The 26,211-nt window shown below is 44.5% G+C and overlaps 1 protein-coding gene across 1 annotated transcript in view; it reads right to left on the bottom strand.

Annotated features, from left to right (window-relative positions):
- Positions 1-4,352: 4,352 nt before the first annotated feature.
- The window catches only part of LOC147452935 (ATP-dependent (S)-NAD(P)H-hydrate dehydratase-like), a 51,385-nt gene continuing 29,526 nt past the window's right edge, over positions 4,353-26,211 (bottom strand). Inside the window, exons 3-11 of the mRNA XM_086518486.1 lie at positions 24,645-24,754; positions 24,407-24,518; positions 24,218-24,280; positions 23,923-24,113; positions 5,594-5,655; positions 5,438-5,504; positions 5,274-5,354; positions 5,068-5,199; positions 4,353-4,799 (exon numbers count right to left, since the gene is read on the bottom strand). Coding sequence (XP_086374612.1) covers positions 4,769-4,799; positions 5,068-5,199; positions 5,274-5,354; positions 5,438-5,504; positions 5,594-5,655; positions 23,923-24,113; positions 24,218-24,280; positions 24,407-24,518; positions 24,645-24,754 — 849 coding nt within the window. The 3' untranslated portion in view covers positions 4,353-4,768. The remainder of the gene's footprint in view (positions 4,800-5,067; positions 5,200-5,273; positions 5,355-5,437; positions 5,505-5,593; positions 5,656-23,922; positions 24,114-24,217; positions 24,281-24,406; positions 24,519-24,644; positions 24,755-26,211) is intronic.

Raw genomic sequence — 26,211 nt, 5'->3', positions numbered from 1 at the left:
AATATCTTCATAAAATGAGGCCATTGGTGATTTCCAAATGTTATTCACAACCTCAACCCATCGAGCTTCCGACCAATTTTTCTTCCACTATTTGTTACTTGGGGCGAACCAATCAACCTCATACATACCTCTTGGTAGATGCCCTTGGTATGGGGTTTAAAGAATCGGCTACTCATGGGCCATTTCCAAGCTTTCCATTCAAAAGTAGATTCCCAAATCGGCATCAAAATATTGTCCACGCCCACTACCGCTCTACCCACAAGTAGCTTCTCAACGCCATTGAGTTGAAACTGGTTAACCAACTGGTCAAAGGATTTCCAGTACTTGTTGTTTCCATCCCAGAAGTGGATCAACCGTTGGAGACCATTATTGTTCATCTTTCTTGCAATTTCTCTCCAGTAAGGGTTCAAAATTACACCAACAGCTTTGAATAGCTGCAAATATCTGGTTAGTTCACCCCATTCCAATACCCATGTTGCTCTATTGCACTTTTGCACCAACTCTCCTGTGATACCACCCAGCCTCAAGCTAGACCACCCAGGGGCTAATAATTTTTCGTGCACCTCTATCCCTTTCCACTGACCACCTTTTGAGCAAAGTGTTTTCTTGTCCATCATATCCTTGGTCATGATAGCCCAAGACTGGTCTTGATTTGCGATTGCAAGCACAAACTTGGCACACAAGGCCTCAACATGGATAGCAGGGTTGAAAATTCCGAGGCCCCCTTAGAGAACCGGACGAGCAATAGCTTCCCACTTTACCCATTGCCATGGCAACAAGGTTTTAGTGTTTTTCCTTCATAGGAATATTTTGACAGGTTTCAGAAACTCCTTCTAGTTACATTTGACTATTTTAAGGAGCAAGGTAGTGAAGGCTATATAGGGAAGAAAAAATGAGATGATCACTTGGGCCCGACTCGGGAAGGAAAGCAGCACATACTCCCACCTTCTCATTTTTCTCTGGATCTTTTCCGCGACCCACTAGAACCTTTGCTTGTGTGTACATCCAACCCCAAGGGGACGCCCAGTTGCCGAAATACCCTTCCTTTAGACACGATCTCCCCATACTAGACCGATGTGTTGTTTTCCGTTAGGGAGATCAGTCTAAACTTCTCAATACTACACTTCGACCCCAAAGCCACAAAAAATGTCTTCCCAATCTCTAATTCCTTCCCAAGAACATGAGGGCAAGCTTACAAAAGAGGAGGGAGTCATCTGCAAACATCTTGGCCAAGAGCTGGTCGTTGTCGGGCAAAGTTAAACCTTGAAGTTCGCCCTCCTAACGTCCTCGAGCTACTACTCAGCCAGGTTGGCTTTTTCATTAACACGTACACATGAAAGAGTGTCGTTTGCGATCTTGCCGAGAAGAAATTTATGTGAACACCATAAAATTTATGACACTCTGAACACCACAAAATTACATTAAAACTACAAGGAAACTTCTTAATCCTCTCCTAAGGCTATAATTGAAATAGGGGTGAATAGCTACAACCAAAATATTGGCTTTTTGAGAAAATCATTCACAAAGATGGCAACTCCACTTAGACCTAATTGTCCTCCCAAGTCCTTCCTTTCTTAATTTCCATATCCTCCACGTCTTCAAAGAGCTCTAGTGGCTATTCCATAGCTTTTTTAGCATACATTTTTTGCTATTTTGTGTTCTGGGCACGACACTCCTTGTTGAGCCAGCACGAGGTCAGAGTCAGCATGCCACCCTCAGAGGCCATTTGCATTTAGTTGTGGTGAATGGTCTTGACCCTTGCAATTCCTTTCCCTTCTTTGGTCACGAGTGCAATGAGGGGAAGAACTGTGAGTAGCCTTGCACGCTTTTTTTTATAAACACATCATTAGGCTCAAATTCCATAACCTGCTTTCCTGCTATCGTGCAGCTCCACTTCCATGGAGAGAAAGTGAGTAGAGCGATGCAAATTAAGCTTCATTGACGGCTATGTATTAGTGATTAGTGGTAAGGGCTTGATAACAAGCCAACTTTAGGCTAAAAGTAGGCCAAATGCGACTAAAAAGGGCCAAAAGTTTCCTTGTTAATACTAAAAGAGAGTATTCTTGAAATAGTAATAGCTAGAAGTTTATTGATTCAAATTACATTACTTGAAGTGCTCTACGACAGGGCTCATCAAACGGAGCCCCGGTGAGAAAGTTATTGCATTTTAAAGCTAAAAGTGGTTCCAGATCTAAGACGGACACGACAAATAGGGACGGATGGTCAGAGGCGGTTTCAGTGTGTAGATGCGTAGTCCTTGATTTATAGATCCTGCTGGTTTTTTCAGATCGACAATTGGAGCCAAGGTGAGAGAGATATTAGCACAGAAAGTTTTGGTGGGGCCGCTTATGTGCCCGTCCGACTGCATCGAGAATTGTTTTGTCCGGTATTTCTTTTGGCCTCGACACAGTTCGAGACACTAGTATACATCAAGTGATATTAGCAGGAATTGGTGGTGCTTCAATCGGAGTCCCAAGCAGTGAGATATGCAAAGTGGAAGTCTGGAGCAGTTGAGGTTGAAGTGGTTGCAGGTGACTTTTTAAAGTTTTGATCATCTCGGATTGCAGGCCCGACAAGATTGAAATGGGGTGGTGCCTACATGGACCATAGTCGGGGACCAAGTCTATAAGCATGGCTTTACAGATTTGCAAGGGGAGTCCTAAGCAAATGATTATGGCAAGAGAAACTGGGCAATAAAAAGAACTTTTATTTTAGCCAATATGGGGAATTTGTGAGGGCTTTAGGCTATGAATGCCCTTCTGCTGCCACGTGGCAAGATGGCGGGGGGGGGGGGGGGGGGATAATCCCACATGCAGAGCCAGAACGTGGAGTAAAGGGGTATATAACCCAAACAATTGACCCTTAGTATGCCAGCAAAGAGGAGAGATCTCTCTCTAAGACGATGGCCATGGCAGTAGCGTTGCGGGCGCACTGCGCAGGTGGTTGGGTGGTGGTTTTGACGCCCGAAGGCGGTGCGTGACTGTGTGGCCATCGGTAGTTGGTAGTGCTTGGCATAACGCCGTTGATGATGTGGCAGACTTGAAAAGGTTTGGTCCCGCGTCCTAAGGGCCAAACTTTTTTGAAGGGAAAGGGAGAGCCCCACTAGCAATATCGCTAGTGCAAGGGGCCCTCCCCGCATAAAGCAATAGATAGAGAGAGAGAGAGAGAGAGAGAGAGAGAGAGAGAGGAGGTCACCCCCCCAAAGGCCAATTCCACATGCAATGCAAGGACAAGTGTCCGGTGCCCTATAAAAGGGGTAGTTCGACATACAATAAAAGAAAACTTACTAAAAAAGAGCAGATGGGCTATAAAACCAAAAAAATAGCCATTTTTCAATTTTGTTGAAGATTATTGAGTGAGGAGGTTTTTTTTGCTTGGAGAGAGCAAGATCAGAGAGTTTTTGAAGGGAAAGAAGATCAAGAGGTCTTTTGGAGGCGGAAACAACATCGTCATCGAGATCACATCGGCTTACACTTCTTCTACGTTCTCTCTTGGCTAATATCTCTATTGATTTGTAATCAACCGAGTTAACCAGTTGTAAGGGAGTTTAAACTCCGTATTCTATAGCTTAATTACATTATGGAGCTGAGAACAATGCCGATTGGTCAACGTGCGTCTTTTCTTGTTCATGTTAGCATACCCATTTTTTTTCATACATTAGATCTTATTTCAAAGCAACTATTGGTCTACTGCACAGTGTGGTGTTTCTTGCTCTCCTCTCTTTTCTCACAGCTAGCAGCCCTGTGCTGTCCCGGCTCACCTTCGACCCTTAATCCCCCGACACCACATGGAGCCTCTACATCGTGGGATGCATGAGCATGAGCTCTCTTCCATCTTCACTCATATCTATCAAGACCCACGTGAATTTCATCATTAATTGTAGTGTAAATTTGGGTATTGAGATACATGAGTAACATATCTCTAGCAGTCCTCTTTGCGAGCATTTCTTTGGAGAAAAAAGTGCCCCAACGGTCCTAATTGTGTTCGCACACATCACTATCATCATATGATAACACAAGCTTCGTGTTACATGGCCAGCTGTAGTGTCGCTGCAGTTAGTGAAAGACATTAGTCATTATGAAGCTCAACAAGCTCATAAAGAACCATCAATTAAAAAGCAGGGGAAGGGCGCGAGGATTCCTTGGCACCAGTGTTAAAATGTGATACGGAGCAGGATGCATGGTTGCAAAGCAAAGATAATAAAGACTCCAAAAAGTTTCACATCCTCTTATCATCAGAAGGCTCAATTCAGTACTCAAGACACGGGTTGAAGGAAAACTTGTAAAATGAAAGATGTGGGCACATCACAAGCATGCTTCTTGATCTAGGATAAATAGTCTATGTACAGGACATCAAGAAAGAGCTATATCTAATAACAACCAGTATACATAGAAATTGACTGAAAGAAATCAAGTTTGACCCACGTCATTGTAGTACAGGAAAAAAGTGGTGACAACCTCTAACTAAGGAGTTTTTGCTGCCAAACATTTAGGAGATTCTCTAACCCTGATACACTCTAATCTCCAATAACAGATATTGTAACCAGAGGTCATAAAGCTGCAGACAAAATTTACAAACTGATGCAATGGTTTGACCATTAATAATTTCAACTTGACAATCGGAAGACCTCATTCTGCTCTCAGCTTGTTGAAAAGTACCTTCAAATAGCACTATCAACGGTTTTTCCTCAACTTATTGAATGCTCCATGCTTAGGGAACCACTTCCATTGTTAAGCCTTGACCACTGTAAACGGATGCTCAGCTTTCTTTAAATACCAGCAGGAAACAGCTCTTCCATGCTGTCATCATACCGGTCACAAGTCTTAGCCAATGTCTTACATTCTCCATAGAATTCAGAGTTTCAACATGCAAGGATTCCTACTAGAAAGCATTGCATTGTTTTACACACACACACACACCCCAAAACACACACACACACACACACAAAAGGAAAAAAAGAGAGGAAAAAGAAAAACCACATTCAGAGAACCCACAAACATGTTGTGAAGACAAAAACAATCCGAAACTACATTCACGCAGAGAAGTCTACCGAGGCTGGAGGCCCACCTTTTTCCAATCACTTCTATAAGGTCACCTGTAACCATGCTCCTCTTCTTCTGCAAATATGCCTCCGATGCTGTCTTTCGAACTAGAAGAGACCCAGCCATAGCTGCAACTAGTGCTGGATTTTTTGATAGCCTTTCAATAAAAGGGAGACATGTTAAGAATGAAGGATAACTACAGAGAAGGAGATAATGGGTAGGCAGAGTAACCTTTCTTCAACAAAAACTTTCACATTGTCATTGCCACCGGTCATAAAGAAAGCACGGGACCACGCCATGAAAGCTCCGATGCTTGCAAAAAAAAAAACCAAAAAAAAGTTTTAAAGCTGTACTACGCACACAATTCGCAAATAACCAAGCACACTCTATTGTACCTGCCAGAAAGAACGTCTCCCTGACCCCCACATCGACGAGGTGACCCAAAAAAATCTGAGGAAAGCACTGACACAAAACCACGCTGACAATTTAAGGTTTTGAAGCGAGAAGAAAAATGAAACTTAAAAGTTCAAGATTGAGTTTAGGACGTGTACCTGAGATTCCATCACTGATATGGTCTACATTGCCTTTCTGCACAATTGTGATTCCACCCATCCTAAACAAAGCAACAACCATAAACACATGATGAGAGCATCCATATATTTTATAGCAGTAGCTCACTCTCACTCGTGAGTCGCACCACAGACCAGCCAACGTGCCATGGCTGTAGAGCCAAAACATCTGCATCATGGGGCTTTGAAGAGGCATGGGCTCAGAACCCACCACTACATATGTGGAATCATTTCAAGGCTCGAAGCCCATGGAGGGGGGCAAAGCATCCTTACCTTCAGGTAGGCAGTCCCTTCAATTTTTTATATGAAAATATACAGGAATTCAAGGACGGGTGAAGCTACATGGCTAATGGATTGGGGAGAAACAGCTGGAGAGGGACAATGTGTCGGGGGTACACAGAGGAACAATCATGTAGAAGGTGTACAAGATAACTTGATGGGAAGAGAGAGGTAGAGAGACGACCTATGATGGAAGAGAGATGGTCTAAGAGAGAGACCTTGAATGGAGGTGAGGGAGGAAACTAATTCGAAGCGGTTCAAAAGCTGCTTTGGAGAGGACTGATATAGTGTGTGTGTGTGTGTGTGTGTGTGTGTGTGTGTGTGTGTGTGTGTGCGCGCGCGCGCGCGCGCACGCGGCAATCCTTGTTTGACTGCTGTAGACTAAAAGACATAGACATCACGACTTTGACACTTTTCTATGACTGTTTCTAGTTTGGAAGTTTGCTCCTATATGGAGTGACTTCCTCATTTTCGGTTGTATAGATCTTTATGGTGGGTTTTCCTCGCGTTGAGGCTTCCCACATGTAAATTAATCCAATAGATTTACACAAAAAAAAAATGTGTGTGTGTGCACGCGCGCTTGGCGGTGTTTACTTGGTGTGCTCCCAGTGGGTACCTTTCTTAGGATGCGACGTATCCGTCCTTCATCATGTGTCTGTTGCTTATCTGCCGAGGAGGATGTTTGTCACCTCTTGTGGGATTGCTGTGTCACTCGAGACTTTCTTCGTCGGGTATCTGCCTGTATGCGGCTACGTTTTCCCACGACGGTCTTCCATAAGCGGTTTTGGGTTTTTGGTATCTTCTCACCGGCGTTGCAGTGCTTTGCAGCCTTCTTCATGTGGGTCAGGTTTTGGGCGTACTGGAGCCTGTGGCGAGAGCGTAATGGCTATATGTTCCATCGCATTCATACAGATCCCCTACCTTTCTTCAAGATTTCCCTTCGGCAGTCTTTGCGGTTCGCTTTGGAAGTTGGTGATATCACGGCAGAGATACATTAGCTTTCTTATGAATTCTTTTAGATATTTTGTACAAGCCGAACACTGTTGTGTTCCTTTCCTTGTAAATCTTTTTGGTGGGTTTTCCTCTCTTTGAGGTTTCTCACACATAGATAAATCAAATTGATTTACCAAAAAGTGTGTGCGTGCACACGCACGTGAGTAAATTAATCAAATAGAATTTTTTTTTTAAAAGTGTGTGCGCGTGCTACCACCATGTCCTACCCCATCCTGTGCATCCATTGGCTGCATAGTTACCCGGAACGGGAACGGGGAATGGGAACGGAAGAGTCCGGAACAGGGAGGAGGATGGGGGGCTGGAATGGGAACAGGGCCGGAACGGTCGACTAAAGTAAGGTTTGAATTACCTCCATTCAGCTTAGTCCCAAAGAAACTTCTAAACAACCCCAAAACTGCTCTCAAACTGCCCCAAATACATCCCCCAAATGCCTACTTTTGCCCGTTCCGCCCCGTTCCAGAACACCGTTCCGATGACACTCCGTTCCAGAACGGCGTTCCATTCCCGACGCCGTTTCGAGAACAGGACTCACGCAACACCATTTCGGAACGTTTGGGCTGCGTTCCGCCCTTTGCCTGTTACAGTTATTGGCTGTCCATGATCTTCTGACAGTAGCACAATGGGTTGCTGCACATTTTCAACATCAATAGGCACAAAATCTTCAGCTAATGGCTGATTTATGGCTGGCTGTTCATGTTGAGACTTGACCTTCTTTTTTTCAAGATCACCTTGTGTAGCATTATTTAGCAACTTTGCCTCATTAAACACTACATCTTGGCTGCGTACTATCTTCCTGTTCTGAGGTAACTATAACAAACTGCTGACGTGTCAAAGCCTAAAGAATGGAGCCAACTTGCAGATGTCGGCCAAGGGGCCTAAACCCTAAGAAGAACAAGTAACAGAAGAAGAAGTCCTACCAACTTATGGGGACCCCGTCCGATGGGGCCCCAAGTGACATAAAGGAAGAAAATAAAGCACGATCCGAACACACGCAATAATTGATGACGTGGCAGATTTCTGAAAATTGCGCTAGCATGATGACGTGGCAAGCTGTACGGATTTCCACGTTTTGCGCTGGCTGATGACGTGGCAGGTTGTACGGATTTTCGTAAATTACGCTGGCAGCTTTTGGCATTGCTTTTTGGACCAGAAGCTTTTGAGTTTGAAGGCTTTTCACTCTAATTGCTTTTAGGCCAAGGGCCTTTAAATATGAGGTTAGGGCTCATTCTCTGGCATGCTTCTTGGAGAAGGTGCAAAGTCTGGAGTATCGTCTTGTACTGTGTCGATGCAATATAAAGAAATACCGAAAGGGGCGCCAAAGTTTGGGGCCAATACTCTCTGGGGTGGAATTCCGCCACTCCATGTCGCGTGTCGTCTCTCTCTTTCAGTTCAGTTGTTATTGAAGTGTTAAAAGTCTGTTCAGTCTGTTCTTTTCTTTTGGCACATGGTGCCCGTCTTGTGACAGTAACCAAATTCTGTACCCATCTCTCCCTCATCTCCATATCCCATGAAGATGCCCTTGATGGATTTCATGTTACAGGTTGGTGCGCAGTTTTACAGGTACATGCACTAAGGCCTCACAGCCAAAGACAAGTAAATGGTCATATGAAGCAGGTTTGCCATTTGAAACCTCTTCAGGAATGCCATTATTCAAAGCACGATTCAGAGAGCGATTGCATACATGTAACTGCAGTTTTAAGAGTCTCTCCCCAAAACTCCTGTGGGAGATTAGCCGTGAACAGCATGCATCTGACTCTCTCACAAAGTGTGCGATTATATCATTCAGCCATGCCATTTGATGCAGGGTAATAAGGAGCCGTCAACTCCCTCTTAATGCCATGCATCTCACAAAACTTGTTGAACTCATTAGAGACATACTCTCCCACATTATCCATTCTAATTGCTTTCAATTTAAGCCCCTTTTGTGTGGTAACAAAAGCATGAAACCGTTTGAAAGCATTCAACACTTCATTTTTGCCCTTTAATACATACACCCGTGACTGTCTACTAAAATCATCAATGAAAGTAGCAAAGTAACGTGCACCCCCATGTGAACTAACAGGCATAGTGCATACATCAGAGTATACCAAGTCAAGAGCATTAGACTTCTTAACGACACAAGAGTAGCATACATCAGAGTATACCAAGTCAAGAGCATTAGACTTCTTAACGACACAAGAGTAATAAGAAGACTTTATATGTTTTCCATATATGCAATCATTACAAAAGTCGAGACTAGGGCCTTTCACATCAAATCTCCCTAAAGAGAAGAGAACCTGAAGGCCTTTCTGTCTCATATGGCCAAGCCTTTTGTGCCAAAGTTCCATTTGAGAATGGACTTCCGCTACAGTCAAAAACTTGCCAGGTAATGCTTTGCAATACAAATAATACAACGTCCCCTTCTTGCTACCTTTTACAATCAACATTGAATTCTTGTGTACTTTCCAAGACCCACCACCAAAAGTAGTGAAATAACCTTTCGCATCCAACTGCCCCACAGATAGCAAACTTTTCTTAATGCCAGGGACATGAGGTACATCCTGCAAAATCAGCTCTTGGCCATTTTCAAGAGCCAAATGAATGGTGCCAACACCCTCTATCTCACATGCATAGTTTTGCCCAAGTAGACCTTGCCTAGGCAACCTGTAGAGTATCAAGAAAACGACTCCAAAGAGGAAGTAACATGAAAAGAGACACCGTTGTCCACTATCCAAGATTGGGACAACCCATCATAAGCTGAAAGCAAAGCGTCAATCACTTCCCTTTTGGTGGTGTGCATATCAGGCAAAACAGAAAAAGGTTGCTGATCGTCACCGTCATGAATTGCTACTATCACCTGGTGATTGGGTTCTGTTAAGGTTCGAAAAGGCAAGGTTAAAGAAGATGAAGGGCAAGGAACGGCTATTTCCTAAGCTCAGCATGCACTACTATGGGCCTTTTCAAGTGCTTTACAAGATCAGCGATGTGGCTTACAAGCTGAAATTGCCTGATGCATGGAAGATTCATAATGCGTTTCACGTGAGTCTTCTAAGACCCTTCGTGGGTGATGTGCCAGAAGATATGCCAGATGAGGATCAGCCAGAAGTTGAGGAGCTTGATGAGATCCTGGTACCTGAGCAAGTTTTGGCACATAAGGACAGAAAAGTTAAAGGACAAGTTGCAAGACGCTATTTGGTGAAGTTCAAGAACTATCCGCCTATGGATGCAAAGTGGATGGAAGAGCATGAACTGTCAGAGTCACCAAATGTATTGCAGCTTTACCTTGAAGCCTTTGGGTTACAGCCTACTTATGCCCCAACACAACAGTGCAAAGGAGGGGTAATGATAGAGCTAGTACATCAAATGTACATATGAATTCAGTGTAATAGATGGAAATGACAAAAGTATGAAGGCCTCATTAAGTCATTTGTATCTATGTGTTATGACCTTTCTTGCGGACACATGCGATGATAAAAGAGTGTTAATAGCACAAGATCATCAGTGGCTGTATTTATGGTATGCAATCCAGGACGTTTGCGATTTCAAGAGGGGGGTATGTCACGGGGACGTGGCAACTGTTAACTATGTCACGAGGACGTGGCAACTGCTAACTTTAGTTGTTGGTTTCTTTCCCATGGGTTTTGTTTTATTTTTGAGACCCTCTTCTTGAAGTAGCAAACGGTCGGACATTGTATGGCCAATGTGAACGGTAGTTTCACCCGCAAATGGGTAGTGGTCGGCACTGGAATTCGTATGGTAAGAGGATGTCTAGGCTTAGAGCAAGATCATACAGGTCCCCTCGTCGCACTTAGCAGGTTGGTGGATACTAGGTAGTGAACTCAATAAAGGCCTAAAGTCAAGGTGTGACTACCAACAGAAAGTATCCGACAGTTGGGCCACATTGCACTTTTGGATGCGGTCCCAATGAGGATAGATGGTCAGATGACCACAGGGAGCCCAACGGAATCATTTCCTAAAATTTAGGGAACTGCTTTTTGGGCCACGAAATGTGTTCGCGTCATTACCTCCGGTATGATTAGGGGAACACTTTACAACTCTGCCGCGAAGTCAACTGAGCAACCGGTCGGGAGATTTTTAGGCGGCAACCCCGAAACGGGAAATGGTATGTAAATGCGCCAAGTGGCACACTCTTGTGCGCTTTCCTCATGCAAGAAGAATTTGGCGCTAAATTTCATGCTGGGAGAGGCCTCATTTACTCTCTGTCACGGGTTAAGAGCTGTGGAGTGCTTCCTTTCCCTCTTATGTACAGTGCGGTGCCAGGAGTGATGCCTTGCACGCTACGCACTGCTCTCTCTCTCCCCTACGAGCAGTATGTTATGCCCCACTAGTGGGCTTTTCATTTGACCAATGTACAATTATGTGGGTTCATGCGCGATTGCCGAGGCAAGAGCCTCTTGCACAAGTACTGGATTAGCTAGCGGCTAATCCCCCACAGGTACAAGTGAATTCAGAGAGGTTTCACGTGAGAAATCTCGTCCGATTCAAAGGGCAAGTAGCCCTACAGGTGCGGGAGCTCGAGGTCTTGCTACAGATGCGACCGGCACATGAAATGGAGCCCAAAACAGGGAATTACAGCCTGCTGTGTATTTTTGCAGGTTTAGGGTTTCGGCCCTAAACGGACCTTAATACCCCCAAGAGGTTCGGGGACGCGAGGGGACCGCTGTACAGGTGAACTGGCACATTTTCAGGGCAGAAAACAGAGAATTCAGCGTGCTGCAGATTTTCGCCAGGTTTTGCAAAATGTCCGTATGCGTCGGGAAAGTCATCTATTGCATGGGGATACTGACTGTGAAGCGTCCTAGTACAGTTATGCTGCCGAAATCGGGCCAGAACAGGTGTTTCTTCGCTTGGAATGTGCGGGGCAGCTCGTAGGAGATCACAGGTTTTATTCCCTCTGTTTAAGAATAAAGAAATACCGAAAGGGGCGCCAATTTTGGGGCCTACAGGTTGTCGGCGTCTACTCGGAGCATTCTAGCTTTCGAGCCGTGTGTGTGCTTAAGTGTTAATTCCCGTCGCAAGGTTCCTTGGCACGTTCTCTGTGTGTGTGTCTAAGTAAAGAATTTCGGGTGAAAGCCAAAGCCGACCGCCCCACGGGCCGGTTTCAGCATCTCTTATCCAAAGGAGGGGCCCCCAGGTGGGTTAATCCCAGTAGAGAGCAAATGACAAAAATCAGTGTATCATTCAGGGCAACATCCATCTTGACGAGACGACTGTCAGGTAGGTCATCATCAATCCTAAATGCACTCTCTCCTGAGTCTACTCTCGATAAGTGGTCACCCATAACATGGCTTTCCCCAGGATGGATTAGAATATCAAAGTTGAATTCTTGGAACAGCAGTAGCCATCTCCACACCAAATCTGCAACCTGATGCTTGTTAAGTAAGTGCCTTTAGGCCATGGTGGTCAAAGATGACACTTAAGTGAATAGCAAACAGCTAGTCTCTGACTTCTGTAGTGCATATACAATGGCCAAACCTTCTTGCACAGCAGGGTTCTGATTTCTCTCCGCCCTTGTGAGAACTTCACCTAAGGAAGTCGGCGGACCACCACAAAATCTAGCTGAAAGGCAAAATCTTGCACCTCAAGAGGAAACTTTTCCCCTATATGAATGAAATCACTGTCCTATTATCAGCCAGAGTGACGGAAGGTGGTTTTAATCCCCTATTTTACATTGTTTTTACATACAAAGGGGCCCCAAGGAGGTCCTTACAGATTGAATAGCAAAACTGTGGGTTCCATTCATGAAAAATTTACAGATAAGGAATATTTAACATAGGCCTGAGAATAAGGGATATCACTAAGTGAGGATGCTTAGAGCATAAGGGAGATCACTAAGGGACCCACCTTTTGAACTGCCTTTTGAAGCTTCAAGGCCTTCAGCTCCTTCTTAACACAGCCAAGGGGTTGAAAGGGTTGGTACTGACCGATGCTATAGAGACTCCTGCGTCGATGAGTGATGTTGTAGAGACTCAGGACTCAAAGAAGAGAAGCCTCACATCTTCCATTCTGGCTGCAGTTGCTACGAAGTCTACCAAAGTGGTATTGTGCATCAAGGACACCTACAATTTCTGTTGAGTAGCCCGCGGATGAGCCTTTTGTACCCCACATCCCGACCATGAAATACCCAGGCTGTTGGGATACCTTTGCCACCAAAGTCTTCATCCTAGCCATTAGTTTGGCAAAGATCTCCCCAGCCAAAGCTCAAGAGCCTCAAGTTGGCCGCTGTAACAGACTTGGACACACAATCGAAAATTCAATAGCAACACACGAGCAGGAACTGCACAGAGAGAGAGAGAGAGAGAGTTGACACGAAGTGGCAGAGTTCGCTTCCAGATGCAATGGCCCCAAAGACTAGCACCTCTTTCAATATTTCCTTCTTTATTGATAGTTCGCAAAGTACAACAACCAGGCTTCTGCTGTTCTTGTCGAGGAAGCAAACTTGCCCATTTCGGTTTGCTTCCCTGGCCTGAGGGGAGAGTATCTCCCGCTATTATCCAGGATTGGTTCAAAGATTGGGACTGTCTTGGAGACCCCGCGCATGGCGGCTTCAGTCGCTGCCAAGGCAGCAGGTATACCTCTATACGTGCATTGGTTCGGGACACCCACACTCTGTCACAAACTGGTGACGTGTCATGGGGCAACAGTTACACACGCAGCCTGCAGGCCCGGAAAGTACGGAGATTTGCTGACGTGGCATGCTGTACGGACACCCGTGAATCGCAGCGGGAATTCCGCTGACAGTGCTGACGTGGCTGGCCGTACGGACCCCCGCTTTTTGCGCTGAAGTGTATGGAAAATTCCAACTTTTGCTTTATGAAAATCCTATGCACTTGCTTGGAGAAGCTTTTGGGGAAAAAAAGTTGCTTTATTTTAAGTTGAAGCTTTTGATTTTGAAGCTTTTGGGACTCTGCTTTTAGCATCCCTTGTAACCTATATAATAAACCCAAGGGGGTTCCCTTTGCAAAGCATCTGGACGTAGAGTCTCAGAACGAGCACCCGCGGGAGTTGTACTTTGCTCAAAGATAAATACAAAAAGAAATACCGAAAGGGGCGCCAGTCTTTGGGGCCAATATCTCTAGGCACGGAACTCCGCCAGGCCGTGTCGAATCAATTGTGAACTGTGAACTGTTTTGAAGTGAATTCTTGTCATGTCGCGGTAGAATCTTGACTTGGAGTGTCCAAGTTTGTTACACTCTCCTGAAAGTAGTCATTCTACTTGGGGTGAGTGGCGCCTAGCGGAGTGTGGAGTACTCGGGTCTCCCGAACTAGTCTTCATATGCAGACAAATTGGCCATCTCGCGAAGTCCTGTCCTTGCAAGAGACCTCGTCCCGCGACACATACTCAGCCTTGGATCCTCTCAAACACACCAGTATGCTACTTGGGTAGTCAGGTTGGTTTGGATTTGTTACCAGAGCAGTAGATTGCTCCTCTCTGCCATTCCATCACGAGGAAATTACTCCAATGGAGCTCAGCACAGCTTTCTCTTGTTGGAAGAGTGAAGAACAGAGCCAACCTTCAGATCACGACCGAGGGGCCTAAACCCTAAGAAGAGCAAGCAAAGCAAAAGAAGAAGTCCTACCAACTTATGGGACCCCATCCAATGGGGCCCAAGAGGCATAAAGGAATTAAAATAAAGCAGGACCCACACACACACACACACAAAGGCTTGCGCAGCAATTGGTGACGTGGCAATCGTACGGACGCTCCAGATTTTCCACTGACTAATGACGTGGCAGACTGTACGGATTTTCGCGTTTTGTGTTGACTGCTGACGTGGCAGTTGTACAGATTTCCGTGATTTACGCTGGCAGCTTTTGGGCATTGCTTTTGACCAAATGCATTTGAGTTTGAAGGCTTTTCATGTAAACTGCTTTTGGGCCTAGGGCCTTTAGATATGAGGCCATGGGCTCATTCTCTGGCATGCTTCCTGGAGAAGGTGCAGAGTCTGGAGTACCAGCTTGTATTGAGTTGATGCAATATAAAGAAATACCGAAAGGGGCGCCAAGGTTTGGGGCCAATACTCTCTGGGGTGGAATTCCGCCACTCTCTCTCTCTCTCTCTCTCTCTCTCTCTCTCTCTCTCTCTCTCTCTCTTCAGTTGTTATTGAAGTGCTAAAAGTTTGTTCAGTCTGTTCTTTTCCGTTGGCATGTGGTGCCCGTCTTGTGACAGTGGTAGCCAACCAGATGTTGTTGGCTACTATGTGGCACATCACGTCTTGCTGGATTCTTTTCAACACTTGCATCACCCAGCTAGAGAGACTAATCAAGAACTTTTTGTGGACAAGACGAGACACACAGTTGGCTCGGTCCAAAGTTTCCTAGCAGGCCATCACTTTACCTTGTTCTTAGGGAGGGTTGGGGATCATAGACCTAGCATGACAGAGTAGAGCCCTCCTTGGGAAGCTTGTGGTCAAAGGACTTCTTTTAGGGGAGGAGCCCTAGAAGGAGCTGTTGCTTCATCAAATTTGGACCAAGGTCCCATAGATGGGAGGCCCATGGAGCCCTTCCACCAGCTGGATCTTCACAGAGATGCGCAAAGTAGGTCTGTGCAAGAGATCGGAGGATCACTTCGCCAAGAGCCTACTTCGGTCTTGGGAGCCTTGAGCAACACCAACCCACATGCATTGAGGAGCGTTTGAGGCAGCCACTTGTCTCAAACCCTATGGTAAGCACGCAACGAGGCCACATGGTTGGTAGCAAACCTCATGTCTCTTGGGGTCCCATGGCACAAGGTCTAGCCTGCACTTTTGGGGACACATTGCAGTTTACAGCACTTTCAGAGGAGGTTCGGGACACTCAGCTGCTGCAAGACATGAGGGGTGTGCAAAGCATGTGTCAGGATATTTTAGAGGCTCTGCCTGCCGAGTGGCACACCCCTATGTAGCCGGCAGCACCCTGCTTCATGGGGGCTTTCACACGACTGGAGGTCCTCATCCTAGATAGGGCCTGCTCAGACATGGGGTCTTGTGTGTTCTTCAAGGTTCAGAGGGAGGGCCGCCTCCACAGAGTCACTATGAGGTCACCAGAGGTGGCACAGTGTTGCTTTCAACGAATCAAAGTTGTGGGCATCAGTGGGAGGATTGTGTCATAGACCCCAACCCGATAGACCTTTGTTGTGAGCACGTCTTGAGCTAGGAGAGAGAGAGAGAGAGAGAGAGAGAGAGAGAGAGAGAGAGAGAGAGAGAGAGAAGGCGCTCACAATATACAAGAGCTTTGAACTTGCTTATGACACTGTTCTTGATTACAGTATCTTTTAGGTTCTTCCTTCTAGAACTTTCCAGTGATGATGCAGGCAATGACATAAGCGATGATGTAGGCAATAAATATGCGATGATACAAGTGATTATGTAGGTGATGATATGAGCGATGATGCAAGCAATGACATAAGCAATGATGTAAGCCATCTTTTAGAATCTTCCATAACTTTTCTCAATCTTCTAGAATCTTCCAAAACCTTATAGAATCTTCTAGTGCTTTCTTGTAGGAAACTCAAGAAGACTAATTCTCAAGCATCCATCACATTATCCCCTCCTCTAGCGACGAGCTCCACGAGGAGCGGTTTTGCTTCTTGGTATGGGGACAAGGCTTGATGGATGGTGTTGATGGTACTCACAAATTTTGGACCCATGACAAGGCTCCAACACTGAAATATTAAAGACTGGATGAATCTGCATAGAAGGTATGTGGAAATCCTATGTGTTGGACAGATAGTCTAGCTAGGAGAAGTATTTGCCCCTTGTCGAGTACACATATAACAATACTATACATTCGTCTACGCGGAAGGCACCCTTGGAGATTCTTTATAGGAAGCCACCATTACTTTTAACTATGGATAAGATATTTGCCGTGGGTGAGTTTGTCCGAATATGGACAAGGCCTTCAGGCAAGTTAAGAGAGCAATTTTACACTCTCAAAAAAAAACACAAGAAAGTTGCGGACAAGCATAGAAGGAATTTGGACTTAACAGTCGGTCAATTGGTCTCACTCAAGTTTGAGAAGGCAAGACTTAAGAAACAAGCGACTCACAAGGGAAAGGTGGTAAATCTTTCCAATAGTTATTATGGGCCGTTTAAGATAATTTACCAAGTGAACGATGTGACATTCTGATACCGCCTAATTAGATGATCCATAATGCTTTCCATGTTAGTTTACTCTGGCCATTTGCAGGACCGCCTCCACGTTAGCCTATTGCTGAGGAACCTCTCGAGGTTGAGGAAACAGAAGAAATACTCCAACCGAAGCAGATCATTCATCATCAGGAGTGGCCACTGAAGTCCGGAAAGATTACACGGAAGTATTTGGTAAAGTTTAAGAATTATTCTACTCTAAACCCTCAGTGGATGACCGAGCAAGATTCTAGAAGGATATATACAAGCACTACAGCTGAGGATAATTGTTTAGAAGGCAAAGAGATGTTGCTAAATAGATTTATTTATTTTTTTTGAGTAATTTTCTCTTTATTGAAATTTGGATATTTGAATGTGTACAAGCACTACAGCTGAGGATAATTGTTTAGAAGCCAGAGAGATGTTGCTAAATAGATTATTTTCTCTTTTTTTGAGTAATTTCTATTTAATGAAATTTGGATATTTGAATGTGTACAATTGAACTATAAAGGTTAGGAACCGTAGGTCTACTGGAATAAATAGAAGCCATCAGGAACGGACAACTCTAATGTGTCACAAGATGAGTGACATTAAGCATCACGAAGGAGTTGTACCGTTAGTTCAGTGGGAGAGACCGGGAAGCGGATATTCCTGATGCGTCACGTGATGGGTAAACGTGAGCATCGGAAAGGTGATATTCCATTGGTCTAGCAAGAAATCCGAACTAGAAAAAGGAATACGCGTAAAGACGCAAGCATAAGAATAAAGATGGGTTCTAAGAAGCTTTTTCTAAAAAGCAAAATATTTTAAGTGCTTCATGGGAAAAGCAAATGCTTTCCTACGAGCAATCTGTGTTTGCATTGCATATATGTTTACATTCCAGGACACTTGGGAAGTGTTGTGTAGCATCCATTTTCAACTCACTGAGTTTTATTGAGTTTTTAAACGCGTTCACACATTTTTAAAGATGACCGGCCGCCCACTTAATAAGTGGATAGCCAATCGTTGAAAAAAAAATGCCACTGCTAACTCTTGGGCTAAGAATAGCGTGCGATCTCTCTCTCTTTTGCTCTCGCCAAAACTGCCGCTAGCCTCCTAGTTATTCCACCGCTACCATGCTTGGCTATTCCTACAGGAATTTCGTCCGATATTCCTACCAGTCCTATGGGCCTATAAATTCAAACAGCTCTCTCCCTTTGTCTACCAATTTTGCCAACGCTAGCTTTTGAAGACTCTGGCGTCACTTCTCCGCATTTGGGGTGATAGATACCTATTGTGAATACGCTCTACGAGTTGTTGTTTTGTGTTTGTGCTTTTGCAGGTACCCCATTACAAAGGAGGAGCAAAAAGGCCTCGGCCTATGCTCAGGGATTCTGCAAACAGAATCAGGAATAGTCTACGGAGTTTCACACTCCGTGTGCAGATGGAATTGGGAGCTTGTCTCTCCGAATTTCTTGCACGGAAAGAAATTGACCATCGAGTCTAAGATTTAGAATGGAGGAGTTACTCCGGTTCTTGTGCTTGTAAAAAGATTCTCCCTGATAAAGATTCTCTTCAAGGGGGGGACCAGCCCGTCTTCTAGTCCCCAATACTATATCCATCTTGTCCCTCGTCTCTTTCGGTTGAAAGTTTATTTATGTTCAACTAGTTGATTATTCGTGTGCGCTCCCGTTTGTGACAACCACAACCTTTAAATAAGTGCCCTCGGGGTTGTTTCTACAAATTAGTGTGTGATCACAAAGAGTAGAGCAACCTCTCGGTACTTGTTCTCTATTCTTATCAATCTAAAGAGAAGTACCAAAAAGGGGCACCAAACTTTGGAGCCAATGCATCTGGAAGCAAAACTCCACTGCTTCGTGTCTCGCCTACTTTGAGTTTTGAAGTGCAAGCGTTAAAAGTTTTTATTTTGTTCAAGTGTTGTTGAGGATTTACCATCTTGTCAATGCTAAGTCGGTTACAAGAAGCACCAACTTCTGGTATGGTCAGATGTGCACAAGGCTGGCTCTATATTGACCGAGTGTTGATGCACTCCCACCGTTTGATTACAACCTTGACAATCCTTTACTTGATATCACTTGCACAAATTTGAACCGAATCATTTTGACGGATACTATGAAACTAGACACAGAGCAGAGATGGATCACGCCCTCACATACATTGGGAACACATGAACTGAGTAGTATTGATGCACTCCCACCGTTTGATTACAGCCTTGACAATCCTTTATTTGACATCAATTGGACATATCTGAGCCGAATCATTTTGACAGATAATGTGAAACTAGACACAAAGCGGAGATGATGGATCACGCCCTCACAGCCATTGGGCACAAAAATGGAACACTAACAGTGCCAGTTTCTAAACACCTCTCCAAATGGGTTCATTTTGCCTCATGCATACATGGACAAACACCTCTCACAGGGTAACCAAAGCACTAATGGGCAGATGCAAACCTCATCGCATAGCCTCAGATTGGAGACAGGTTAGTTATGAGGATATGCCAAGAGAGGACAACATATGTGAGATGTGTCAGCAGGATGAGAAGCACTATTTCTGTAGCTGCAGTGTTTACTATGAAATCCGCAGCAGGTACCAACGTCTTGTCTAAGAAGGCTTTGGGCCATTGCATCAGATCATGAGCTTTGAGGACCAAAGGTGTCTCGGGATCCTTTTACATGCTTAGGCACCATAGAGAAAGTATCATGAGAGATAAGAGGGGAGCAGGCCTAAAGGATTTATTGGACTGAGTCGGACTCTTCCTATGAGATTCTCTTTGAGTCATCGGTTTCTTTCTAGCTAGGGATTTAGTTAGTGTCACGAGGACATGGCAATTGCTAACTTGAGTTGTTGGTTTCTTTCTGATGATTTTTGTTTTTGGGACCCTCTTTTTGAAGTTGCAAATGGCCAGACATTGTATGGGCCAGTGTAAAACGGCCAACGGCCGAGAGTTTCATCCGCAGTCGGGAAGGGCAGGTCACCACGAGTTGGTCGGGCCAATCGGCACTGAAATCCGAGCAGTAAAAGGGTGTCTAGGCTCAGTTCAAAGTCATTTAGGCCCCTCGCGACACTTGTAAGTTGGTGGGTACTAGGAAATTAACTCAAAAGAGGCAAACTGGACACATGGCGGCTCCTGATGCAATTGCCAGAAGCATCAGCAAGAGGGGGCGCCCAGGAGAGAGAGGGCTGATTTTTGTACATTAAGTGTGTGCTACAGTGTGTGAGAAGTGGGTGCAGATGCTCACAGCTTTAATGGAAAGCTTGCCTTCTCCCTTGCTCTATGTAGCGCGATGATTTGCTCTCGCGCATCTCTCTCTCCCCTTTGCACATATGGTAATGCCCCACTAGTTGGGCTTCTCAAATGACCATGTATAGTTTTGGGGGTTTATGCGCGTTTGCCAAGGCAAGAGCCTTGTGTACAGGAACCGGATTAGCTAAATGTTAATCCCCTTTAGGTACACACTGTTCCATCGCGAAGGAAGAGAAAACGGAGAGTTTTCTCACGTGAAAACTCGTCCAATTTACAGGGGAACTGTCCCATTGCGTGCAGGAGCACCTGAGACACGCGTAGGTGTGCTCGCTCCGTCCGAAACGGTCCAAACCAGAGAATGCAGCATGCTGTGTTTTCTGCAGGTTTAGGGTTTTGCACCTAAACTGCAGGGAATTGCCAGGGGAGCCTCGAAAAGGCCTTGGGATGCGTGTACAGGGCAGTAGGCACCTAACAGTGGCAAAACAGAAAATTACAGCATGCTGAAATTGACCTACAGCTCACTGGAAAGCTTCCATACCGCAAGGGAAAGTGTCCTTGACGTGTACTTTTGACCTACAGGGATATTTGCACCATTATGCTTACAGAATGGGGTCAAAAACCTGCAATTACAGCCATGGACAGGTTTGGACAGCTTGGTGAGGGTTAGGTGGAAGCGTTCGGATCGTTTATTTGTCAAGGGAGCCTCGGGAAAGCATTGGGTGCTTGTACAGGATAATTTAAGAGATTTCCTGCGAGGAATCTCGTCTAATTCAAGGGGCAAGTGACCCTACAAATGCGAGAGCTCGAGGACTACCTAGAAAAGTGATCGGCACACAGATCGGAGCGCAAAACAGAGAATTCAGCGAGCTGCAATTTCTCGCTAGGTTTTGCAAAGAGCTCTAAAGTGCGTGGAAAGTCTATGTTTGCTTGGGATTTTTTCCGTGGAGATTTCTACTGTGGTTATGTTGCCGAAATCGGGTTGGAGTAGAGGAATTTCAACCCGATAAAAGTGGGATAGCTTGTAGAAGTTTACAGGTTTTTCTCAGTATAATAAGAATAAAGAAATCCCGAAAGGGGCGCCAGTCTTTGGGCCAAGAAGGTGTCGTTGTCTGCTTGGTAGCGCTCTAGCTGCCAGGCAGTGATTTGTCTTGAAGTGTTAAATTCCAATCACAAGCTTATTCGTGAAGTTCCTTTGTGTCCTAAAGTCTTAAGTAAAGAATTTCGGGTGAAAGACAAAGTCCACTGTCCTACGGGCCGGTTTCAGTTAGCGGGATACTTTCATTTTTGTAACACTCTAGGATGAGATAGCACCATCATGTGTACCTTGATTGGTCTCATGGGCCACTTTGGCCTTTAAGAGGCGTTAATACATCTGTCTTTCTCTCTTTGGCTGTCTGCTGCTACATGGTGCCATAATGATGTGGCAATGCTAATGAAACCTCCCACCATTTAGCATGAATCTTAACACGGATGCTTTTAGCAAATTTTCCCCATGTGGATGCTTTTCGCAGTATACAGCTACATGGTGCCATATTGATCTGGCGGTGCTAATGAAGCCTTTCAATGCAGATGCTTTTTGCGTAAATCTCAATGTGGATGCTTTTGGCAAATGTGGATGCTTTTGGCAGTTGCTTTTATTGCAGCTAGACTTGCTTTTGGCAAGTTGCTTTTAGAAAAATCCAGGAGTCAAATACATGGGCCTAGTGTCGTAGTTTATACATGGACAGAGTAAACTTGGATTATCTCAGTTCCTAGAGATCGGCTGTTGTAACCAACTAGATGAACAAAGATGTCCAAGCTCGCATCCAATGAGCCATCAATGATCAAATGCTCGCTAAACCTCAAACATCAAACCCCATCCTCTTGATTATCCTCCTCTTATGTAGCATCATCAAGCTCTGCATCCTGATATCCTGACTCTTATTTGCCCTAGACTCGTCAAATGGAGCCTCATACTCTGTCCTAGCTGCATCATTGGTATTAGCCTGTGCATGAGAGCATGTCCTAAAAGATGGAAATCTCGTCTTCTCATGAAGCACAGCATATATGTCTTGAGGAATGTCAGGGACCTCTTTGCACTTGTTGATATCTACCTTATCAGGATCAACTAGATTGGCTCCTTGGGAGTCCCATTAAGCTCAAGCAACTCCGTAGATTACAGTCACAAAAAGCAACTCTCTTCAATTGTAAAGTGGAGAGCTTCTTTGTCTTTTTCATATGAAACCGAGCTCATGTGCCGGTCTAGGGCTACACACCCTGGGAGAGCACTCTTATTGCAATCCTACTCTCAAAAAGAGAGATAATATTATCTTCACAAATCACTAGAATATTAAAGACATACAACTAGAAGACGAAAAGTTACCAACTCAGCTGTGCCAATTACTATATTTCTTTCATCAAGAAACGTTTCAGATACGTGTTGTAAGTTTTGAAAGGGTAGGAAACACATTTCGAAATAACACTTATCTCGGTGCCTGTGAACAGCACAAGATTAACATGCTCTTTTATCGTCTAGTCAAATAATGCACCCTCCTAACATACTTAGGCATTGGGGTGTCCTCCACTTGCGCAAGCACCTCTTCGTAAGTGGAATGGGTTCTTCAATGTGCGTAGCAAATAGAGCTAATGAAAGCTCTCTTTTCCGGCCTTTGCATTTCCAACTATGAATTGTACAACCTGCCGCGATCCCATCTGTTCAATTCTTTATGCTGGTATTACAGTGGCCAGTTAGTCGCATTAATGCATTAAAATCGGCATAATTATTGGACAAAAAGGTGTGAACTTAGTTGATGGTAATACCGGGCTGGCAATATCCTTACCTGTTGCTAAACCCCTGTTAGGGTGACCATTATCAACCAGCCTGGCATAAAGCTTCATTTTCCTTTTCTGACCGTCAGATTGGCTTATTGGCATGTTTGTAGCATTCCTTTGGCTCTACTCACAGCTAAAATGCTATATGCAAGCTTCAACTCCTTGGGTATCAGAGGTCTGTAATGCACCTTCGCATATGCAAAACTCCTCTCTGTGGTGGTGGACGTGACTTTCTCGATTATTCAAAGCCACCTTTCACTGTTTCTCTGGAGATGTCTGGCTTGGAGTACTACCTATTTCCAGTTTGCTTTCTTAAGCTGAAAATTCCTGATGGGCAATGTCGATGTTGGAGATGGATAATCGTGTTCATTTGCTTTTGTCATGCCGACATTCTCAGGATTTCTTGACGTCTTATTCAATGCCTACATATGAGATTCCCTTCTCTTAGATTCAAAAAATGCTGTTGGTTGTTTGGTATTCAGTCAACAGATGCTCCCATTTTCCTTACAGGGATTTGAAATTGAACCTTATGGCTCATTTAGAGTTTTACAATCATCTTATTTTCCATCAAATCCAAGCCAAGCCTTTTCACTTCTTTGTGGCATCTCAAAAGAACAATACATTTCTACTTTCACAATGGCCATATCTCTCAGACATTTGAAAAGTTCTTCGACAGCTTTTAGTGCCTGCCATCTGTAACAGAGAGTTATGGCCTACTCATTGTACATTATCTTCATTGTTAAATAAAGAACTCACAAGCCTCCATAAACCACCATTGCAACGTACATGCAAGGAGAAGCAATACTATGTAAACCGCTAACATAACATTGAAACAAATGGACATGGGTTCTTACTTCTTTGCTAGCTCCTTCAACTGACTAGCTAGATCTTCCCCATTCACATCGTTTGGCAGTGCTGGAGCCTCACCATCAACATCTGCCATTTTTGCAACCAAGCGCTTGTGTTCGTTAACATTGGGTGTCAAAATAGCGGAAGAGTAGCCACAAACTAGCTCCGGGCTGTTGGTGATGAGAAACAAGCCATCCTTCCACAGATCAAAAGCAATAAACCTTTGAAGTCAACTTTTCCAGAAATCTAAATCAAATACTAGAACATAACCTATTTCACATGTAGAAGATTGAGAAATACCCCATCAATCACTAAAGGTATCTCTTTTGCCTTCGCTTCCTGGATAATCTCCGAAACGCAATCCTAAAAACAAGAAAACAAACATCAACAAAACGAAAAAATTAAAAGATAGACGACCTTAGTGCGACTTTCAACTTCCAAGGGTGCACTCCCTTAAGCATATACAGCATAAATGCTGAAGCTTCTTACCAGGAGAAAAGGATCTCTACCAAGACCAGGTCCAATGACCAAGCAGTCAAACCGATCAAGCCATTTCCCTATTTCACATAGAACTTTCTTTTGAACCTCTTGTCTCTCACCCCTGCACTCGTCAAAAACAAGGGAACAAACCAGACTGTGAAAATGGACAAGGTTAAATCAAAGAGCTTACTAGGCTTAACTAAGCTCACTATGCTTCTAGCTAGATTTATGAGCAAGAAAAAGTTACTTCACATCATGAGATTCCTCAAGAATAGGATGGACAATGAGTTCTGGACTATAGCTTTTGATCACAGTTGCTGCTCCTTGTGTGCAGAACACATGCGATAAATCCGCACCCTGCAGAGTTTCACAGGTGATTCTCAAATTATGTCCATCCTATCTGACCCAGACCAACCTAAACTTGTGGCCATTCCTGTGAGATCTCCAGGACTATTTTGATTTTACAAGACTATTTTGTAATCCAGATGATCTGGGCGAAAAAGACTAGCAGACAATAATTACTATATCTTCACAAGACTCCTTCCCATAGATAAGGATTTAGAAATGCTGCTCTTTCAAACCAGTGATGGACATGCTCAGCAACCTGCTTAACCAAATGAGCTGTACCAAAGCTTTCGCAATCTTTTTGTTTCACATATGCAACTGTTTGCTTAATTAAGCCCCAAGGCAAAGATCTCAATTAATGATATTTTGAACTTACATAAGAGTAAACAATAATTACATCTCATAAACTTTCTTTTGACAACAGAAAATGATTTTAGTGAAGAATGCAATTGCCCAAGCTACATATAGGTTATAAGGAAGGCTGCAGTGTCACTTGCTTCTCCACCTGTCCCCCCACGGGTCTCCTGGGCCTAAGCATGCAACTCCCTGCAGGCTGACTACAGCCTGCCCTGCCAGCCTTGTAACTTCTTGCCTGTCCTGCTGCAAATACACGGATTCCGACCCCCTGCCCTTGCTCTGTTTGTCTGTCTTTCCAACACCAAACGTCACTCTCTGCTCTAGCCGGTCTGCTCTTCTAACAGCAAATACAAATGGCTTCCTTGAACCACTCTACAAAAACCCCCTAACCGAGGCTGTCCTTTGAATTCTTCTTTTTCCAGAAGAGAAAGTGACCCTTGTGGCTGAGGTCGACCATCCACTGTAAAATGCAAGTTCATTGGTGCTTAGCCAAGTAGAGGTTCACATATTGCAAGTCTACTGTAACAAACTTGGACACCCCAAATCAAGATTCTACCGCGACACAGCAGAGATTCACTTCAAAACAGTTCACACTTCACAATTAGGTCGACGCGGCCCGGCGTAGTTCCGTGCCTAGAGATATTGGCCCCAAAGACTAGCGCCCCTTTCGGTATTTCTTTTTGTATTAATCTGTGTTCAAAGTACAAGAGAGTGGGTAGGTGCTCACTCGCCATGAGAAGTGAGGCCCTGCCCACTTATTTATTGATACAAGGGATGCCCAAAAGCAGAGCCCCAAAAGCAGTAAGTGAAAAGCTTCTCTCACAAAAGCAATTATCCCCAAAAGCTGCCATAAAAACAGCCAGCATAAATTCAGGGTTTCAATATGCTGCCACGTCATCAGCAAGCTACGCAAAAAGCAAAAAACCCGTACGGATGCCACGTCAGCAGCAGTCAGCGTAAAAAGCAGGGGTTTCCAACTTTCTGTACTGTCTGCCATGTGTCACTGTCAACGCATTTTCCCAGCAGATCTCAGCAGCGCGTGTGTGTGTGTCCGGGTCTGCTGCCATGTCACCCATTTGTGACATACCCCCCTCTTGAAAGCATTGTAATCG

The sequence above is a fragment of the Adiantum capillus-veneris genome, chromosome 8 (assembly GCF_014529385.1).
Source record: "Adiantum capillus-veneris isolate H3 chromosome 8, ASM1452938v2, whole genome shotgun sequence".
NCBI lineage: Eukaryota > Viridiplantae > Streptophyta > Polypodiopsida > Polypodiales > Pteridaceae > Adiantum > Adiantum capillus-veneris.
The sequence above is the reverse complement of the archived record's forward strand: the minus strand, read 5'-3'. Positions and strand labels throughout refer to the sequence as shown.